Below are 19,983 nucleotides of genomic sequence, written 5' to 3' on the forward strand. Positions count from 1 at the left end.
CGTTCCCTCCTCAAGCCTAGGCTAATTCGAATTCTTACCATCCTATGGTCACTGCAGCGCATCTTGTCGAGCACGTCCACATGGGTGTATAACACAACAATAATCGTCGTGTGTCTTACCCGTATTTCATTTCTGGAAAACGCTGCGCTCACTACATTGCTGTCGAGAATGCTCTGTCATGCTGATGACGCGCACGCCGTTCGTGACTTGGAAGTACCGTGCTCGCAGCGTTAAAGAAAGGAAATACAGATGACGACTATTGTTGTGTTATACACCCCAAAGGGTGGCAGCTGTTTTTAGAGTGTATACTTGCGCACCAGCAGCCAGAGAAGCAAGAACAGCATGATCGCTCCCAACATGATGGCGACCAGCATAACCAAGTCCATGACCGGGTCGGGGCGCATGGCGGGACGATCCCGAACGCCACCGACTTGAGAGCCCAATGGCGTAAGCAGATGTAGAATACGATGTATCGGCTACAGTGAAGCTTGCCTGCTTCCTACACTATGGCGCGTACCCACTACTGGAGATTGGTCATGAAGCCGGCGGTTAAACGGAAAGCTGTTATAGGAAAACGTATATTTTTGAAAGGACAGTAAGTTAGAAGGTAACAAATTTTAATCAATTGAATTGGAATTTCGAAAATAAATAATAAATCGGTAAATGAACTAGGTATTCTTGTCACCAAGGGACCTGCGTACGGCCATGCATACGTTCTTGTGGCTAAAACCCAGTGTAAATGCCCGAAAGGAAGTATTTCCAAGTATTTCTTTTTCTAGATTGCAGATCGGCGCAGATTAAGAAAAGAAGTGATCAATAGTTTCATAGTCTCTGCAGAAATTGCATAGAGGGGAAAGCGCCAGACTAGACCTGTGTAATAAATATTTAGTGGTGGAATACGGCATCGTAGCTTGTGAGAGATTTCCAACTGACGTGTGGGACACCATTGATTGTCGCAAGGGTATAGCATATGGTTTAAGTCTTTTATTTGGAATGTCTGTTTTGTAGAGCGTCTTAAAACAGATAATTTTCTAAATCTAGGCGCGCGGATATAAGTAGAAGTGGGCAGAACCTACATGACTGGTACATCTAGGGATGTACTACGTGCAAGTGTGTCGGCCATTTCAATAAAAAAAACACAGAAACCACGGTGACCTGGTACCCATATTAAGCGCACGAGAGGTAACATCGAAGAGATTAATGCTTTTATAACTCAAAACAGTACTGCCTCAGGATGAGGTAAGCGCTGTGCACGCTACCAACGCACCGCTGTCACTATTACAGCTGTAGGAGAATTTGCAGGATGTTTTCGGAGAGCTAAAGTAATTTCTAATGCTTCTACTTGAAATGGGGGTGCAAAATCGGGAAATCCCATTGAATACGACTTGTATAGTACCTCATAAAAAAAATGCATGCACCCGCTTTCTCTTACCATACAGCCATGGAGACTCGCAGCTCAAGTGTCGTCGCTATTATAACTCGCATTTTTTGTGCAGAGACTAGCTTTTTGGGCTTCATTGTGGAGCCTGAAGCTGACCAGGCAGGTAACCTTGGCGCAGTAGTCATGATTGAGTAGCGAATCTGGCTGGCCAGGAATCCCAGACGTAGCGATCATCATCTTGGTGCGGGCAGCTGGTAGCACACCCGGCTCAATGCTATGTTCGTTTGTACGCGGAGCGTACGGCAGCGCTACATTCACGGCGCGCAAGCGGATATGTCACGTTGTATTCCTTTTTTTTTCGTATTTCGTGGGCATCTGCAGTAAGCGGAAAAACACTAATACCTGATAGAAAGTTGGAAACTTTCTAAGTGGACGTTTTGCAAGGTGCTTTACAACTTTCTAATTTGAATTTTTTTGTTACCTTCGTTGCTTCCGAAGTTGGTAAATAATCTTGACCAACTGCCAACTTCATTTTGCAATTAAGCAGGATGCAAAAAAAAAGAAGAGTGCGACTTACCCCAACTAATAGTCAGCAACATGCATTTGGTCGCGTAGTCTTAGAGTGCATCGGCATATTTTAAACACTGGCTAGAGTTAGCCGGGACACCCTGTTTATTGGTCGCAAGGAAATAAAAATTTTCGCAGGCGACGACAAGGCAGTAGCGGGGATTTATCAATCCAAGGTTATGCCTTTCCTTGGTTCTGACAACTTATTGCGCCTTCTCGCAACCCCGCCCCTTTTCCCCGTTCGTTCCTTTCTTTTTTTATTTTTACATTCCCTGTTACACTGTAGTATATCGATGCGTGTATAGTTGCAGGTACTATTAGAATACCTAAGGTGAGGCATCTTCTCGAGTTTGTTGTGTGTAACGTTTTTGCAGTTCTTTAAGCTATTCCATATGGTATCCTTCTTCTTACTCTTTTTCTGAAAAATTTGTATTGATTTGTCACTCTTCTAGTCGTTTCCCCGACTCTATAAATTTCCACCTCAAGGGCTTTAAGATTGTCTAATGTGTGTTCGATCTTTAGTGTACAAAATATTGATGGAAGCTTCGATTGATATGGGAAAATAGTTGCAAGAATGTCTAGTTTAGCGTTAGCCGGTACGGTTAGTGACTTCTGCGTAAGAGTACGTTGAAACTCCGTAAAAGCAACACAGGAGAAGCATAACACACGACTTCGTCACTCGACGATCAGGTTGACCCGGCCGCAGGCGTACATAGCTTGGTAGGTACCGACTTGAACCCAATACGTAACCTCTTCCTGTTAGTGAAAAGAAAAAGAAATACGTTGTAGTATTTCGAATACTCGACATTCATCAAATTGATAATTATTTAGTCGGTCACAAAAGAAGGTAGCTAATATTACCATGCCTAGAACGAATGGCGCAAGAGATCAAACATTTATTTATTTATTTATTTATTTATTTATTTATTTATTAACAATAACTTGCAGGCCCATTGAAGGGCAGTGAGTAAGGGCGGCAACAGCGACGTATAAAGCATTGTGAATCAATTTCTATTCTTTGTCCCTTATTATGCGCTAATCGTATACACTCTAAGAATAGTTTACACCCTTTGACTTGCCCCCTTCTGCCACACAAAGATAATCGTCATCTGCCTTGATGCGTTTCCTTTCTTTATCGCTGCAAGCCCGGAACTTTCCAGTGACGAACGGCACGCGCGTTATCAGAAGGGGCACTCCAAAGGGTGTAAACTGTTCTATGCTGATAACGCGCGTGCCATTCGTTACTGGAAAGTTCTGGGCTCGCAGCGATAAAGAAAGGAAACGCATCAAGGCAGATGATTATTTTTCTGTGGCAGAAGGGGCAAGCCAAAGGGTGTAAACTGTTCTTAGAGTGTACACTCTTAAGCAAACGTACACCCTTTGGGGTGTATATTTGCCACACAACAATAATCGTCATCTGTCTTGCTTGCCTTTCCTTTCTTGAAAACGCTGCGCTCGTTACTTTCCTGTCGAGAATGCTCTGTCATGCTGCTGATAACGGGCATGCCGTTCGTGACTTGGAGGTACCGGGTTCTCCGCGTTAAAGAAAGGAAATGCGGACAAGACAGATGACGATTATCGTTGTGCAGCAAAAGGGCGTAATTTTGCTTAAGAGTGTACGCATTGCTGGAAACAGTTTTCTTTTTATTTATACTTTCAGGTGTCTGAGAAAAAATGTTTAAATTCTTCAAAATTCAATGTTTAGAACGTCCGAAGCAGAAGACAAAACGTGTTACATGCCAGCCTGTAAGAAACCGCTACCGAGTGAGTTACTGAAAACTTAAGTTGACATTTATTGGTTCCGTGCTTGAAACTAATATATTTGTCCTCTTTAAACACATACATACATCTAGCGGAACTATACGCATGTGTGTCTTTGAATGTTGTCATTCTTTTTGGTTACTACTTGAAATGTTCTGTCGTTAGGAAATATTTATGTAAAAAAATATGCTCTAACCAACATTACGCTATTAGCAGCTCGTATTGTTTCTCCCTAAGTGCAACGATTTTATTTCATTCGTCAAGCAAGATCCTTACTGGGGTGTATTTTGCGTTTCACACGTATTTTAAATGTGAATTGGCGCATAACAACTTGGGCACCGAATACAGCCAAATTTATCGTTTTCTTTTTCTTATTTTGAAATTTGACTGCGACCGATGTCCTTGTATTCAGTGTTCCATAATCGTTCGCGGCCTTGCGATACGTAGCCAGAACTGCAGTCCGTGTTTGAGTAAGGAAGCCACAGTTTGCGCGCCGAATCCTAACGCTCTAAAGCTCTGTAGCTTGCCGTCTTTCATATGCTGTTCACTTAGGGTGAGCCCATACGTACAGGAGTGAAAGTGCCGAAGTTGAGGCCGAAGTTGTAACTTCCACGGAAAAGCTCTCCCTTGGTTACGTTGCAGGGGAAGTCCCGGAAGTGGCAGCTGACTGTCTGACCAACCTGGACCAGGGTGGCGTTGGACTGCTGGTGGACGCTGGTGCTCAGCATGACGACATTCGCGTTCGCTGCTGCAAGTGTGCGTGTAATGACGTAGAGGGGGAGTGTCAGTATGACCATTTAGTTTCTTTTCTTTTCTCCAAAAGAAATGTCTTGATTGCGTCACTTGTATGATAGAACTCTACTGCTTGAAGTTTTGTGGGGAGCTCGCAGCATATATTAATATTATTACGAGATGAAAATCTGGTGCTGCTGTAATTGAACAAACATTGAAATGATGCATACGTGAATTTTTGTCATATGGCACGGCTGCGCTGATAAATCGTTGCATTTGAAGGTCCTTTGCATTTAAGTTAGATGCTAAATTAGCTTTGCTACCTTTATTTAGAGCTCCTAGGCGCCTAACGTTCACGAATTATTCATTTTGACTAAATTTTCAGCGCATGAATGTTAATCTTTCGAGCGCTGAAAGTAAATTAATCCTGACACTTTTGAATACTGTTATCGCTAAAATCTAGATGTTCGAGCACTAACGCTCAACATGGATTCTTGGAAAAATTGACTTTTAAAACATACGTTTTTCATTGAGAGCCTAGTGGTTGGAATGAAAAGCTGACAAATCAGCTTCAAGAGTATCGTTTGAAACCAGAAGCATGAGGCTTAGGCAAATCTACGTACGATCTATATTAGATCCCCTCCTATAAAGTGGCGTCTTGGTTCACGAACTGAATTCGTTCCGTGTCTGTAGTCGTGAACCGAATTGGTCGCAAATTGAAGCAAACTTTTTCGTAGGAAAGTATGTGAATGTGGTTATTCCGTTCAGGCTTTAGGGATTTAAGCAAAATTTATTCAAACACAAATGTGAAGCACTTATGAAGCGAGAGAACACTCTCACACTGGTAGCTACAGGGTGGTGGGTGTGTGGCAGGCGGTGATTGGTTGTAGGCGGTCTCTCAATTCTTCAGCGTTTTTTTCCCTTTTTGGTTGTTTAGTTGCAGCCAGTTTTGGCAAAGGTTTTTATGTTTAAACCAAACTACCTTTCTAGGTAAAAATTAAGCTTTAGATAAAATTGTTGATAATTAGGTTGTTCTTAAAATTAGGTAAATGACATCATCAACACGCCACACGAGCTATCTCCGTGAACCCGATACGACGTTCGTGAAGCGAGGAAAAATTTTGCGAACGCTGCTGTTCGTGAACCGACTTGCTCGCGAAGAGACACGTTTGTAAACCGAGGTACCACTATTTTTATGTGCTACCTTGCTAATAATGTGTAGTGCAGCGTGAGCTACGAATCGCGTGGGACGACCATGGAAGAAAGGGACAAGGGCTTCTCCAATGTCCTCCTCCTATCACGCGACGCCGACTGAGTGGAAGCTTAACAGAAGGATCCATTATGCAAAAAAGAGGTGAGGCGTGCAGACAGGACACAAGAGAAGTGGCGTTCCTGTTGTCCACTTCTCTTCTCTTGTGTCCTGTCTGCACGCCTCACCTCTTTTTTTGCATAATGAATCCTTACCAACTAGCTCAGCTTTCTGTCGTTCAGAAGGATCCGCTGATCGCAAAGGGCGAGCCATAATGTATGTTCTAAAACACGCACCCGGCTCTCACTTCTGATTGGCTGACATGAGCCATAGCATCCGCTTCACTGCATGGAGTCGGTCAGGCTGTGTACAGCCACGTGCATTTGGATCTGTAATACCTACAGGGGCGGTACACTCACTGGCTTCTGCGAAGAAGGTGACGTTGTAGGTTTCGCCTCTCGTGATCACGCATGGGTCACTGTCGCAGGGATAGATGGTGAAATTCTTGAATCCGGGAACGCCGTTGCCTCCTAAGGAGAAGTGTTGGACGGTACAAAGGGTGCAGGGGCGTGAGAAAAATGATGCTATATTGATGTATGATCTCTGCTTCAGGAAATGCGTCTGTACAAACGTAGAAGCCCATGCTTATCTCACATTTCAGGAGAAAAACAGCCCGATAACTTGTCTCCAAAGACATGATAAACAGCGCTATACTCCCAATGAAATGTTTTGTTATTTGAGACAGCATAGTATAATAGTTGGGCCTAATAAGAGTAGGACGGGACTTGAGTAACTTTCTTTCATTCAACAACTTAACTCAATGACTGCGAAGAGCAGTTTTGAGCTTCCAACTCATTAGTACGCTTAGAGGTGTACATCATCCCGAGAAAGCTAGTTTGTCGCGGTTTCATTTGTCAATCAACGAAGTGTCGTCATGCTGCCACAGTCTTGTCATTGTCATACCGCAGTTATCGCAGAAGTGGTTGCTGTTTCAACTGTTCGGTTAATTTTTTTACGCGCTGCGCCTGAACAAAACCATGGTAAACAAACAAACATGATCGGCCCGTTTCCTAGCTCATCACCGGCCGGTCAGGTATATGAGCAAAGGAACACAAGCATGTGCAGGAAATGGCGTAGGGCGGAATGCCTCAGATAAGAAAGAATGTGCTTACCTTTTTCACTTCCTTTACAACCCGCTCGTCCTCACCATTAGCACTCACGCTTATTTGTCGCTCAGCTTGTGGCTCAAGCTGCCCGAATGACGCTTTTCGAGCGCCTCACAATCAAGATGCCATTGAGGAATAAGTTACGTTTAAAACGTGTGTAAAAACACGTCTGGCCAGACCTCTGCGGAGAAGTTGATTATGCGCAGAGCGCATTCGAATACAAAAGCGCGAGACACGAACACTTTGTTTTCCTATTCTTTTATATCTTGCCGTATAGTGCTGCTATGGCTATAACTAGCAATTTCCTACTCACCTAAACCACAACTGTGCTGCTGTGTGCTTGAGGAAACGGTGTGATGAGAGCTCATTTCTTTTTTTTTTCATGCGATGGTTCAGTGAAAACGGTTAGACGAACACCAACATGCAGACCGGAGAGCGGGCGAAGTAGCTTAAGAAGGATAATTGCATTAAATGTTAGGTTTAATGTCCATCCCTCGAGAATTAGCCAAGCCTGGTTTAAAGAAGAGTCAACCAGGGTGTCACGCCAGACTTACGCGCACATTCTTCCATAGAAACCAGGTTCTGCGCCGCGCAAGCAGCGGCCAACAACAGGAGTGTCCATGGAAACTTTACCAGACGGTGCATCTTAGCCGTCCGTGCTGGCAAAGCAGACCCGCCTGAGACGAGCCTGACCGGTGGGACTGTCCGCTACGAATGGAGGGACGAAGCAAAGCTGGTGAGCGAGTTCGCGGTACTGTCGAGACCTCCGGTGTCGGTGTGGACACAGCCGCCTTTTCCATTCAAGCTCGCAACACAATCGGTGAGTAAGCAAGGATACATAAAAACGGTCTTGCAAACAATTGAGGACGACTTCAATAGAGAAGGCTAGTATGGGTTTTGTTCTCACAGAGGCTTCTGTTACAATATGTCAAGGTTACTTTTTATGCCGAGCCACATTATACGACTCGGAAATGTATACAGCGAGAACGGTTGTTGCTGTGTTAAGCGAGAGATAACTAATGACGGGGATCGCTTAACATGTAGTTGTACGTCGAGATAGGTCAATAAAAAAACCATAGTAGGTTGCTAACTCCCTAAGAGTCCATTAATTTAATTTCCTTTTCCTTTGACGAGCCGCAAATAAGGCCGCAAATAGTGTGAAAAATACTAATTCACGAAGAATTGACGATGATAGAATGTCATCCCTTTCAAGGAAAAGAAAAACACTGTTTTACATTGTCTAGATGTGATAAACCTTTACAAAAGGACGAAATGCTCATGAGAAGAACTCGTCCTAAGTTCCGATCGCTCATGATGAGCTGAGGTGAACATTTCTTAGGGTGTTAGTTGAATTCTTAATAAAATTGAAATGATAGGAAATAGCTACCTACTTTTTATTCTAGTTCCAACAGTTTCCTCATTCAAGTGCCGTTATGTACATTTATTTTTGTGTACAAAGTAAATGTAATACAGAAGGGAATCCCAAAGTAAAAACTGTTTAGGAGACCTCCAGTTTTAATACGTATGAAATATAACATGATTAAGAGGGCAACTAAGCTTTAAGACAGCAGAAATACAAATATCAGAAGCAATTAAATAATGCATCAGGTAGTTCAAGATTACACTCGAATGAGCAAGAAAGATAATGGTTGTGGATTAGCCATGTGAGTGCAATAAATTAATGGTAATTAGTAACATAATTGTTATATAAAAACAACAGCACACCAAACCACAACTAATTTTGCGATAATTATACATGAATAGTAATACGCTAGTAACAATAGAACAGTTAAATATTTATTTCTATTTACATCTGCTAACGTAAGTTGTCAGCCAAAACTTGTTTAGAAGCCATCGGAAACATTGCGATGGGGAGGATAAAATGTTCGATGGCATAGAATTCCAAAGTGAAATGGCTGAGAGGGCTGTCATTTTACTATATTTTGCCTTCTGACAAACGCATGTTATTCGTATTACATAGTAGCTTACATAGTACTTGTAATAGTAGTATTACAAGTAGCTCAGTGGGAATGTAGCCCTCGCGGCAACAAAACAGTACGAAACCTAGCTTAATTTGAAGCGTGCAAGTTATTGGTAAAAACTCAAGATTTCGGCAGATGAGTGGTACGGATGCCGTGTACGAGCTATGAGTGTTCATTCGGACTGCCCTTCTGTGATGCTGGATTAGCGATATGACAGGTATGTGTGGTACCTGTTGATCCATGATGAAACACAGTCAGGTGACTGTGAATGAATGCGTAGTAAAGCGGTTTCAGAATATGTTGCTGGAAGCAGTGCCGTGTTCGAATGTAAAAGCGATCTTCTTCGTAAATAATTTTAGGTGTGTTTTGAATTTGAGTTGAGGCTCTTGTGCAGGGCCTAGGAAGGTGATAGAATTTGATAGGGAAATAGTTATCTACGCATAGTTCAGGAGTTATTGTAGGCGTTTTTTCGGGACGAATGTAATAACATTCTTTGTTCAATGCATTTCTTTGTTTCCCTTTCTTGACCGAACAGCCTCGGCGCAACTCTACCTCCACATGACCCTCCGTGGTGGCGTAGGGGCCAAGGCGCTGCGCTGGTAATCCCGATGGATCAAATCCCAGCATCGCATTTCGACGGGGGCGAAATGCAATAAAGCCCGCGTGCCGTGGATCCGGGTGCGCGTCAAGAGAAGCCCGGATTAATCCGACGTCCAACACTGTGGCGTGCCCCGTGATCAGAATTTATTTATCTTCTCTTGCATATGGCGGGACTTGAGTCTATGTGATGCAAAAACCACACGTGTTGATGTTGCGTTAGCGAAAAAAAAGGGATGTTCAACTCTTTGCATAAATAATGTGTGCAGATGCCCGCCGCAGAATCTTGTGCAGGTGCAGATTCTTCCGCAAACATTTCCGTCGCACGCACGTTTTATGACGCCATTCTTCCAGGATTTTCTTTTCCCTTTTTTTCTTTGTTCATATTACACGAGCAGCTGTGCATCTCAGGGTTTCCTGGTTTGTCCTATCAAGTTGTATGCGTGACCATGACATTACGCGTTCCAACAGAGAAGGCCACTTAGTATCAAGCACCTTTTGTTAGCGCTTCAAAGAAAAGATCTGCAAAAACAGCTCAACCCCGCTTTTCAATGTGTCGACTGGACCGCATTGGAGATTATTTGCAATTATTTAAAAAGAAAGGCAGCAGCTTTCACCTCTGTTGTTTCAAGTATGCGATGCACGTTCCGGTGAAAGAATGACGCATCAAGTTTTCAGCAATATTCACTATAAGAAATCTCTTTTCAATAAACTTAGTTCATCATTGGAGATTATTTGCAATTATTTAAAAAGAAAGGCAGCAGCTTTCACCTCCGTTGTTTCAAGTATGCGATGCACTTTCCGGTGAAAGAATGACGCATCAAGTTTTCATCAATATTCACTATAAGAAATCTCTTTCCAATAAACTTAGTTCATTATAACAGCTAAAGCACACAATTACTTTATGCAGAGACGCTTTATGGAAACTTGAGGAAATAATTTCACACTAACTAAACCGCTTTGGCTACTTGTCCGCATCAGAAGCTACAACGCACCTCAGCTTTCTCACCCCCCTCATTCCTCTATCTATCTCATCTTTCTGTTCCCCCTTTCCCGCCCCCTGTGTAGCGTAGCCAACCAGATGCATTTCTGGTTAACATCCCTGCATTTTCTTTATTTCCTCCTTCTCCTCTTACCTAACGAGCTTTACATAATTGCGGTATCTGTTTATGTGGCGGAGTCACTTGCAAACATGCTAATTCAGTTTTCATGAAATTTGTCCGCTATCGAAGCATGTTACATTAGTTGAAGGGCCTAATTCCAGAATATTTCCGCAAAAAGTCTTTTGACTGTTGTTGGGCAAGCCTATATAACTGAGTTATCGTGTTTTCTTCCCGCACCGGGCTCCTGCGCTCGCTTATCAGCTCGAGGGGCTTGCATCGAACGAACAAGAACACTTGAACATCCTCGAATCTTGGAACATCTTGAACACTCTTGAGCAAAAGTATACGGGTTCTGCTAAAGATACTGAATTTTTTTGGTAATTCTGTCGCAATAACTGAAATGGATGAATGGGCTGGAAACTTCACGAAACCAATTCTCGAATGCAGTCCTCTATTTTAAGTTGCATGCATAGGCGGAAAAGAAAATCGGCTTTATCACGCGATCTTTCGTCCGTGTAATTTTTCTCAGGTAAATGGAAACACGCAATGATATACAGGGTGTGTTATTTTATTTCTAACAGATTTTTTATGCATCACCTGGTGGCACGTAGCATAATTCTACTTCTTGAGCTAGATCACCGTCAGAGACGAACAATATTAGCATGAAAAATCAAAGTGAATGATTGAACAGCAAACAATTTCAGTTAACTTATTAACCAATTACTTTACGACTGATATTGCGAGTAGCGAATAGTAGCCGGTGACTTGTAAAGTCATATCTACTTAGAGCGAATTACAAGAATGACACCAGTTTCGAAATATACGTTCGCGAAATTGGCGACGAAATCTATTGGTGGCCCAGTAATTTTTTAGCTTCAATCCATAAAAGTGGGGTTTGTTGAAAAAGCAAATGAAACAGGGCATTTTTCTACCCCAAGTTTGACGGCGCTGGTCCCAAAATTGGTGCTAGTATCACAATTTGTTTCAAGTGGATGTGTTTTGTGAAATCAGTTTTCAATTCGTCTATTGCAACAATTGCACCTAATTAGTCAATTATGCATATTGATTTCCAGTGCAAGTAATGTCGACCTTTTCGAGTAATCCAGCTCAATAAGTTAATTTCTGCTATATGACAGAAGCGATGAAAGATATTCTAAGTTTAAAAAAAAAACTCTGTATAAATTACTGGCGGCTACTGCATTGTACTGGAAACAATATGCGCTAGGTTTGCTTCGAGTAACACCATTGCTCTTTTTTTAAAACTTGGTAGATCACGTTTGGTACCCTCTGTTTGAGACCCTCAGTAACCTAAGTGAGGCCAAGCCGGATTCACTCTGCATCAGAATCATTAGCAGTCGTGCGCAGGAATGCTTATACTGGAACTCAGAAAAAAAGAAAAAAAAAAGAAACGAGAAATGAGGCTGCGATTTCTCCGGAAAGGCGAAGCAGTAATAGTGAAAGCGAAATATAAGACAGCTACACGAAGGAAGATTACACCACCGCGAGACGCCTAAGGGGACTCAGGCTGTGAAATTGAAATGTATCCTACTATGAGGTCTTGTAAATACTCAAATAAGTCCGTCACATCAGTGAACAATTCTTCGAGGTCACAGGAAGTTTGTTCACGTGCAAATGTTATTAAAAATTACATCTATATAGCGACTGCCGTCTACAGTGTGAATGTTCTTTAAGATATTGATGTCATCCGCATATAGAGAGACAGGAATGTGTGTGTATATATATATATATATATATATATATATATATATATATATATATATATATATATAATATGAGGTTCGGAGAGCTAGCTCCGGGAAAATGAAAACTTTCCGCTTATGGTCACGACTACTAGGGTTGTAGATGAAAGGAGATACCTGATTGACAGTAATTAAGCTCCTTTTGCTTTTAAAAGTTTTGTAACTGCGCTAACAAACGGCCACAGAGCAAGAGCACACAAGGACAGTTATAAAGCTGTTTGTTAATATGCACCAACTCGCGCAACAAGAAGTTCTTCTGTTGTTTTTTCTTTTGTTTTGAACGATGGACGCAAATGAGTTAGCATTGTTGACAAAGTACTTAGCGCAGGCAACTGACTTGCGCGTATAATGTGATTGTTAGCTAAACAATAATGTTTGGGCACAGCGTCATTGGGGGGCACGTGATCAGAGTTACAAAGCATGCTCAGAATGCCGTGGCGACGACCTTCTTCCTTTGTCCCAGCTTAGCAGGGACGAGAACCTTCCGGCGAGCAGTGCCGGCTATACACGTCGTCCAAGCACAATGCCATAGTTCCTTATGAGGTTCGTAATGTACATCAGCATGCAGGGGTGGACGTTCGACAACGAGCTGGCTGCTGATAAGGTAAATCGGTGCTAGCTACACAAATTCACTTTTAAAAAATGCTGCAGACTTGTGTGGCCTTGCATAATCGCAACTAATCTATCAAGCAGTTTCTTTCACAGTTGCAATAGTAACATATTCCAACCCATAACGTCTTCGGTCACTTGGTAAAGAAATGTTACGAATTAAGTAATTCATCTACACGCATTTTACTTTGCGAGAGTACTGGACATAATGGTCCCCGATTTCCACCAAATGTGATCTTGTCGGCGTTTACAGTTGCCCCAAAGCACCAGGTTATAAATTCTGCGTTGTTCCTGAAACAGCCATTACGCTCCGCAATAACCTGTATACGTAATTTACTCGTAAGGCAGGTTTTTTTTTCCCACACACTTTGAATTTCGTTTACACACTACTTATAAACAGCCTGTAAGTTTAAAAAGATAGAGATGCTATTTTTATTTAATTGAGGAAACCGGGCAAACCTACTACAAATTTCATATAACGCAATATTGAGAAAAAGCATGGTATATTATTTATTTAAAACGCTTCTAATCTGGCAATTAATGTTAATTTTTCGTCATACATTGCACTGAACGTGACCCCCCTTTCAAGCAAGCATACTTGATCTCAGATAGTTATCTCGGGTTATTGAGTAGCTTAGCTGATAACGGCACTATGACACTTTCGAACCGTTGCCTAAACTTATTGCAAGGGCAGTATTTATTACAAACGCATTCACCTTTGCACACATCTTTGCCATAACCTTCCATCCGGTTTCGCCAATTGTTCTACAGGGTAGCAATTCTTTTTGTCCAGCCAGAGAAACGGGATCCATTCAAAAACACTCGTAAAACACTCTTAACGTTCCGGAGCTTGTACATACGTAATTTATTGCAAAAGCCTCAATAAACCCAACCACTTTCAACTTTGCTGACACATCACCCACTTGCGTCCTGTACTGCCACCAAAGAAAAAAATGCTGCTGAAATTTTCTTTTTGTGCGCCAGTGAATACGCGACCACCACGTTTGTTAGTTCGATGATGCCCGAAGAAATTGAAATAGGGGGGGGGGATAGGAATTTCAGAGTCCTCTCTTGCAGAGTTAAGCCACGTTTCAGTAATTATGACTAGTTGACGCACTGTTGTGTCGCCAGGATTACTGAGAGCATCAAGCTTCGGTACGATGCTTCTAACGCTAGTGAAGACATACGAAAATGAATTCTTCTTGGAGTTAGTATTGCTGGGGCCTAGGCATCTAACGAGCGAGAGGCAACCTTTTGGGTGTTAACGATCAAACACTTTCTCATCAGTTTTCTCACCAACAGCTAGTTTGTCGTGTTTCAGCCTGAACGGCTTCTGTTGTGTACGGATGAATTTACCAAGCGTCTTCTAGCTTTTAGCGTGTTATGGCATGCAGTAACCTTCTCAAAGTCGATATCCAGTGCCTTTCGGTTTCCCACAACGTGAAATAATTGGTTCTTTCACTTCGAAATGTGAAAACTTAGCAATAATTAACATGTTGGCGTTACTAATGAATCTGCCAAATCGGTGGGCACATTCCATCTCTGTTGAACGGACAGCAATATTTAAATGTTTGTGGCAAGTTCTATTATTAAATATTGTGATTCGGCGCACCTTTTACATTCGATATCTGTCAATCCAAAGAAGACTAGGTTACAGCGCCGTGTGCGGTCTTCTTAGTCATCCAGACCGGTCCTAATCAATGCGATATCTTTTTTTTTTGCATTTTGATCGGCAAGCGTTGGGACATCGTCAACTTGTTTTTTTTTTATTACAACTAGTGATGCGCAACCTTCTTCAGCTTTGGCAAGCCTTATTTCAATCTCCTTTGCAGCGCTGTCACTCTGAGACTGCTTACGTTGCATGGATTTCCTTGAGCAGTGAAGTTTGCCAAGATTGGATTTCACTCAGTATTGCTATTATATCACCGGACGCTTGTGTTTAGACAACACGAGTGCTTGGACCTGTGTTTAGATTCGACGTCCCCGGACAATATTATTAGTTGATGAAGGACACGTGCAAAAACGAATGCAATCTGAATACAACACTGTGGGCTCGGCAGCACAACAACGGCCATATAGTGAATGCGCCGTCCATGCAATGAATATTCAGAATTTACCTGCAGAAAAAAACAAAAAAAAACTTCAGCCCTTCCACTCTGTGAAGAAGGACGAACAGCGAAGTTGCGGTGTGTGCTTTACCTCAATAGACGCATCAATATATATATATATATATATATATATATATATAATATATATATATATATATATATATATATATATATAATGTTGTTGCAGGAAGAAAGCAGGCCCACGAGTGTAAAATATAGTACGTTTACAACTGGTGTATATGGCGTTCAGGCAACTGCCAGACTTCGTCTTCGTCTAGTCTAACTCAACTTCTTCCTTCCCTTCACCGTAACACCACCCTTCCGGCGGAGTAGCTCCGTCCCGGTGCAAGTTATAGAGCCTCACTTAATAGGGAAACATAGGGCTTGAGCCTGGCGACGTGAACAACATCGCTGGTGACGTTGGGAGGCACTGAAGGCTGACCGACTGGGGCGATCTCGTATGTTACGTCGGACAGCTTGCGTAAGATCTGGTACGGACCAGAATAACGGGAAAGTAGTTTTTTCCGACAAGCCGACGCGACGTGAAGGCGTCCAGAGAAGGACAAGGGAACCAGGTGAAAAATGGTGGTCTCGGTGCCGAAGGTCGTAGCGTCGCTTTTGAGAAGCTTGCGAGACTGTGAGGCGATGACGGGTGACATCTCGGGCCTGGGCGGCAAAGTCAATAGCATCGCGAGTGTAACCAGTGCTGAGTGATTGTACTGCGGAAGGTAGCAACGTGTAAAAGGGCAAGGTATGGTCGCGGCCATACAAAAGGTAAAATGGTGAAAATCCGGCAGTGTCGTGACGGGACGAGTTGTACGCGAAAGTGATGTATGGTAAAGCGACGTCCCAGTCACGGTGATCGTCGGAAACGTACATGGCCAGCATTTCAGTTAGTGTGTGGTTGAGTCGCTCGGTGAAGCCGTTCGTTTGAGGGTGGTACGCGGTAGCAATCTGGTGTTCTGTAGAACAGAAGCGGAGCAGATCATCGACGACCTTCGATAGAAAGTAGCGGCCGCGATCGGTCAGCAACTGGAGAGGGGCGCCGTGGTGCAGGATGACGTCGTATAGTAAGAAGTCGGCGACATCTGGTAGCGCAGTTGGTTGGCAGGGCTCGTGCGATGGCATATCTCGTGGCATAATTGGTCGCTACAGCAATCCATTTGTTTCCTTTGATGGATATTGGAAAGGGGCCAAGGAGGTCGAGGCCCACACGGAAGAAGGGCTCTGTAGGGATATCAATTGGTTGAAGCAAACCAGCGGGAGGCATCGCAGGAGTCTTCCGGCGCTGACACAGGTCGCAAGAAGCGACATAACGGCGCACAGAGCGATAAATGCCGGGCCAGAAGAAGCGGCGCCGCAGGCGGTCGTAAGTACGGGTGATGCCCAGATGTCCAGCAGTAGGAGCGTCGTGAAGTTGCTGGAGCACGGCGAGTCGAAGGTGCTTGGGAACGACTAGGAGGAGTTCCGGGCTGTCAGGACGAACGTTACGACGGTATAAAGTTCCATCGCGCAAGGTGAACATCCGGAGGGACGGGTCATTGGGCGAGGAGCTTAGGCGTTCCATAAGTGTTCGAAGAACAGGATCTTTGCGCTGCTCATCGCCAATGTGAAGGAAGCCGGAGAGGGATAGAACACTAATGTCCGAGTGTGCATTGGTATCGTCCAGTTGATCCACGGGATTGCGGGACAGGCAGTCAGCGTCTTTATGCAGGCGCCCTGACTTATACGTAATAGAAAATGTATATTCTTGTAGACGCAATGCCCAACGTGCAAGTCGTCCAATTGGGTCCTTCAAAGACGAGAGCCAGCAGAGGGCGTGATGATCGGTTACGACGCGGAAGCTCCGACCGGAAAGGTACGGTCGAAATTTCGCGACTGCCCATACGAGCGCGAGACATTCTCTCTCAGTAATGGAGTAATTTCGCTCGGGCGTGGAAAGAAGGCGGCTAGCGTAAGCGATTACATGGTCTTGGCGCTGGTGACGCTGAGCGAGTACAGCGCCGATGCCATGACCACTTCCGTCAGTTCGTACTTCAGTGGGCGCAGAAGGATCAAAGTGTGACAGAATCGGGGAAGTTGTAAGCCTCTCAATCAGGGTAGAGAAGGCTTTCTCCTGTAGTGGTCCCCAAGATAAAAATACGTCTTTCTTAAGAAGGTCAGTGAGAGGGCGAGCGATGTCGACAAAATTTTTCACAAATCGCCGGAAATAAGAGCATAAGCCCGAAAACGTTTGTGGAACAAGGCGCAGGAAAATTTCACACGGCGTGAACTTTTTGTGGATCAGGTTGGATTTCGGCGGCGTTTACGAGATGGCCGAGCATGTTAATTTCACGGCGACCGAAACGGCACTTGAAGAAATTTAGCTGAAGGCCAGCCCTGCGAAACACGGAGATACAGTATGGTTGGGAGGCGCCGCAGGTGGCTCTCAAAGTTCGGCGAAAACACAATCACATCTTCGAGCTAACAGAAGTATGTAGACCACTTCAAGCCTCGCAAGAGAGAGTCCATCGTGCGCTCGAATGTAGCTAGCGCATTTCACAATCCAAAGGGCACGACTTTAAATTGGTACAGACCGTCCGGTGTGACGAAGGCGGTTTTCTCGCGATCCATCTCATCGACGCTAATCTGCCAATAGCCGGAGCGGAGGTCTATTGATGAAAAGTATTGGGATCCGTGAAGGCAGTCAACAGCGTCATCAATGTGAGGCAAGGGATAAACATTCTTCTTTGTTATCCTGTTAAAGTGACGGTAGTCAACGCAGAAGCGCCACGAGTTGTCTTTTTTCTTTACTAAGACAACCGGTGATGCCCACGGGCTACTGGAAGGTTCAATGATGTCCTTGTCCATCATCCTGTCTACCTCTTTCTGTATGATGGCCCTTTCTGTCGCGGAGACACGATATGGCCGCCCATGAATGGGGCTGGCGTCACCGGTGTTGATGCGATGCGTGACAACAGATGTCTGGTCAAGTGGACGGTCGTTCAAATCAAAGATGTCCCGATAAGATGACAGGAGGTTATGGAGAGCTGTTTGCTCGGAAGGACGGTCAGGGGCGATCATCTTAGAAACATCGTCCGCAGGCGTCGACTACGAAGGAGTGGGTGACAAAGGTCCGTTGGTACTGAGGAAGGATTCAGAGGTCAAAGATGAAATCTCAAATTCTTCCAAAGGAGTGATATGCGCTATGGCGATACCGTGTGGCAGCACATGCAACGAAAATCCAAAATTGAGGATGGGCACGCGAGCGCAGTTTTCGTGGATCTGAGTTAGGGTGCTCGGTAGGGCAATATTGCGCGGCAAAACCACGTCAGTAAGCGGCGACACGACGTACTCGCCATCAGGTACGGGAGGACAGGGCATCAGGAGGACATTTGTAGCCGCCTGTGGAGACAACCTTGCAAACTCAGCAGAACATAAGCGGTGTGAAGACCCGCCGTGGTTGCTCAGTGGCTGTGGTGTTCGGCTGCTGAGCACGAGGTTGCAGGATCGAATCCCGGCCACGGCGACCGCATTTCGATGGGGGCGAAATGCGAAAAAACCCGTGTACTTAGATTTAGGTGCACGTTAAAGAACCCCAGGTGGACGAAATTTCCGGAGTCCCCCACTACGGCGTGGCTCATAATCAGATAGCGGTTTTGGCACGTAAAACCCCATTATTTAAGCGGTGTGAAGCGCAAGTGGTTGCGCCGGCAGGAAGCGGTAGATCCAACTGGACAACACCTGCGGAGCAGTCAGTTTGGGCAGTGTTTCGAAAGGAAGTCGAGGCCGAGAATTAGGTCGTGCGGACAGTGTTCAAGGACGATAAATAGAACAACGGTATAATGGCACCCAATGGTCACACGTGCTGTGCACATTCCAAGGACAGGTGAAGTACTCCCGTCGGCGACTCGCACTGTGCACGGTACGGCGGGTGTCAGAACCTTTTTGATCCTTCGGCGGAGAGCAGCGCTCGTAACTGAAAGATGCGCTCCTGTATCAACGAGAGATCTAACAGGAACGCGATCAACTTCAATGTCCAGTAGGTTTCAACAGGTAGGCAGGGTCAGCAGAGGATTTGTGGGCCGGGTCGGAGTTGCAGCTTCACCTCCGGGAGCTGCACCGCCTAGTTTCACGAAGCGAAGCGATCGGTTGCAGAAGGGGAAGAAGAGCGGTGAACGAGAGGCGAGCGGACCTACGGCCTTTCGGAGATGCGGAGCGGCTGGATCTTGGTGGAGCACTGTCGGCGTTTATGTTCCTAGTCGGCGTATAGGGCGAGAAAGTACGATTGTCTGGCACTTGGCGGTAGTGACTCGGAGACGACCACCGATGAGGCGACGACTATTGTTTGCGGCAATGACGGGCGATGTGTCCAATACCGGAACAATTAAAACAGATGGGTTTATCATCCGCTGTGCGCCAGTCAGCTGTGTTGCGACGGAGTGGCGGAAAGCTTTGCGTCTGGGAGCGAGCGGCCGGAGAAATCTGGTAGGTGTTCGTGTGGCCGACCGAGCAGAGAGCTGGAATGCCTAAACTTATTTCTTCCCGAACGACCGCTTGTATAAGGGAGATAGCGGGCACGCTTTCCCGACAGTCGGAACGAACTGGAGCCGGAGCCATGCCCTCAACCTCACTGCGAACGATGCGCGTTATATCTTCCGGTCCTGTCGGCTGAACGAACCGCGGCGGGTCTTCGCAAGAAGATGTCGCGGCAGTATTGGGCAATCGGTCAAAAGTTTGAGCAACCCGGCGGCCTTTCGCTTGTTCGAAGCGCCGGCACTGCTTTATAATTGCATCCACAGTGGCAAAATCCTTACACATAAGGAGATTGAAGGCATCGTCTGCAATACCTTTCAGTATGTGACCAATCTTCTCTGCCTTGGTCATGCTGGTATCAGCCGTGCGACAGAGGGCCAGAACATCCTGCATGTACACGACATAGAATTCTGTGGACGTCTGAGCGCGGCGCGCAAGTTCTTTTTTTGCTGC

General features: G+C 44.8%; 1 protein-coding gene across 2 annotated transcripts; it reads right to left on the reverse strand.

Moving 5' to 3' along the window:
• Positions 1-667: 667 nt before the first annotated feature.
• On the reverse strand, positions 668-7,501 carry LOC142559792 (uncharacterized). Of its 2 annotated transcripts, none has more exons than XM_075671448.1 (4): positions 7,170-7,340; positions 6,110-6,220; positions 4,279-4,457; positions 668-2,704 (listed from the first exon to the last, which is right to left on the reverse strand). In XM_075671448.1, exons 1-4 carry the CDS (start codon positions 7,222-7,224, stop codon positions 2,624-2,626), a joined length of 426 nt encoding a protein of 141 aa, XP_075527563.1. In that variant the 5' UTR covers positions 7,225-7,340; the 3' UTR covers positions 668-2,623. The 2 variants fall into 2 exon arrangements, with proteins under 2 accessions (XP_075527563.1, XP_075527562.1); XM_075671447.1 differs by lacking the exon at positions 7,170-7,340 and adding an exon at positions 7,411-7,501 and having other exon boundaries at positions 669-2,704.
• Between the last annotated feature and the right edge of the window lie 12,482 nt (positions 7,502-19,983).

The sequence above is a fragment of the Dermacentor variabilis genome, chromosome 10 (assembly GCF_050947875.1).
Source record: "Dermacentor variabilis isolate Ectoservices chromosome 10, ASM5094787v1, whole genome shotgun sequence".
NCBI lineage: Eukaryota > Metazoa > Arthropoda > Arachnida > Ixodida > Ixodidae > Dermacentor > Dermacentor variabilis.

What these genes read in the sequence shown, in the direction of transcription:
- LOC142559792 (XM_075671447.1), bottom strand. Translation starts at nt 7,501, where the DNA reads ATGCACCGTCTGGTAAAGTTTCCATGGACACTCCTGTTGTTGGCCGCT. An exon ending in TTCTATGGAAGAATGTGCGC is followed by an intron (nt 6,221 to 7,410) that starts GTAAGTCTGGCG and finishes ACTTCTCCTTAG; the next exon opens with GAGGCAACGGCGTTCCCGGA. An exon ending in CACCTTCTTCGCAGAAGCCA is followed by an intron (nt 4,458 to 6,109) that starts GTGAGTGTACCG and finishes GCACACTTGCAG; the next exon opens with CAGCGAACGCGAATGTCGTC.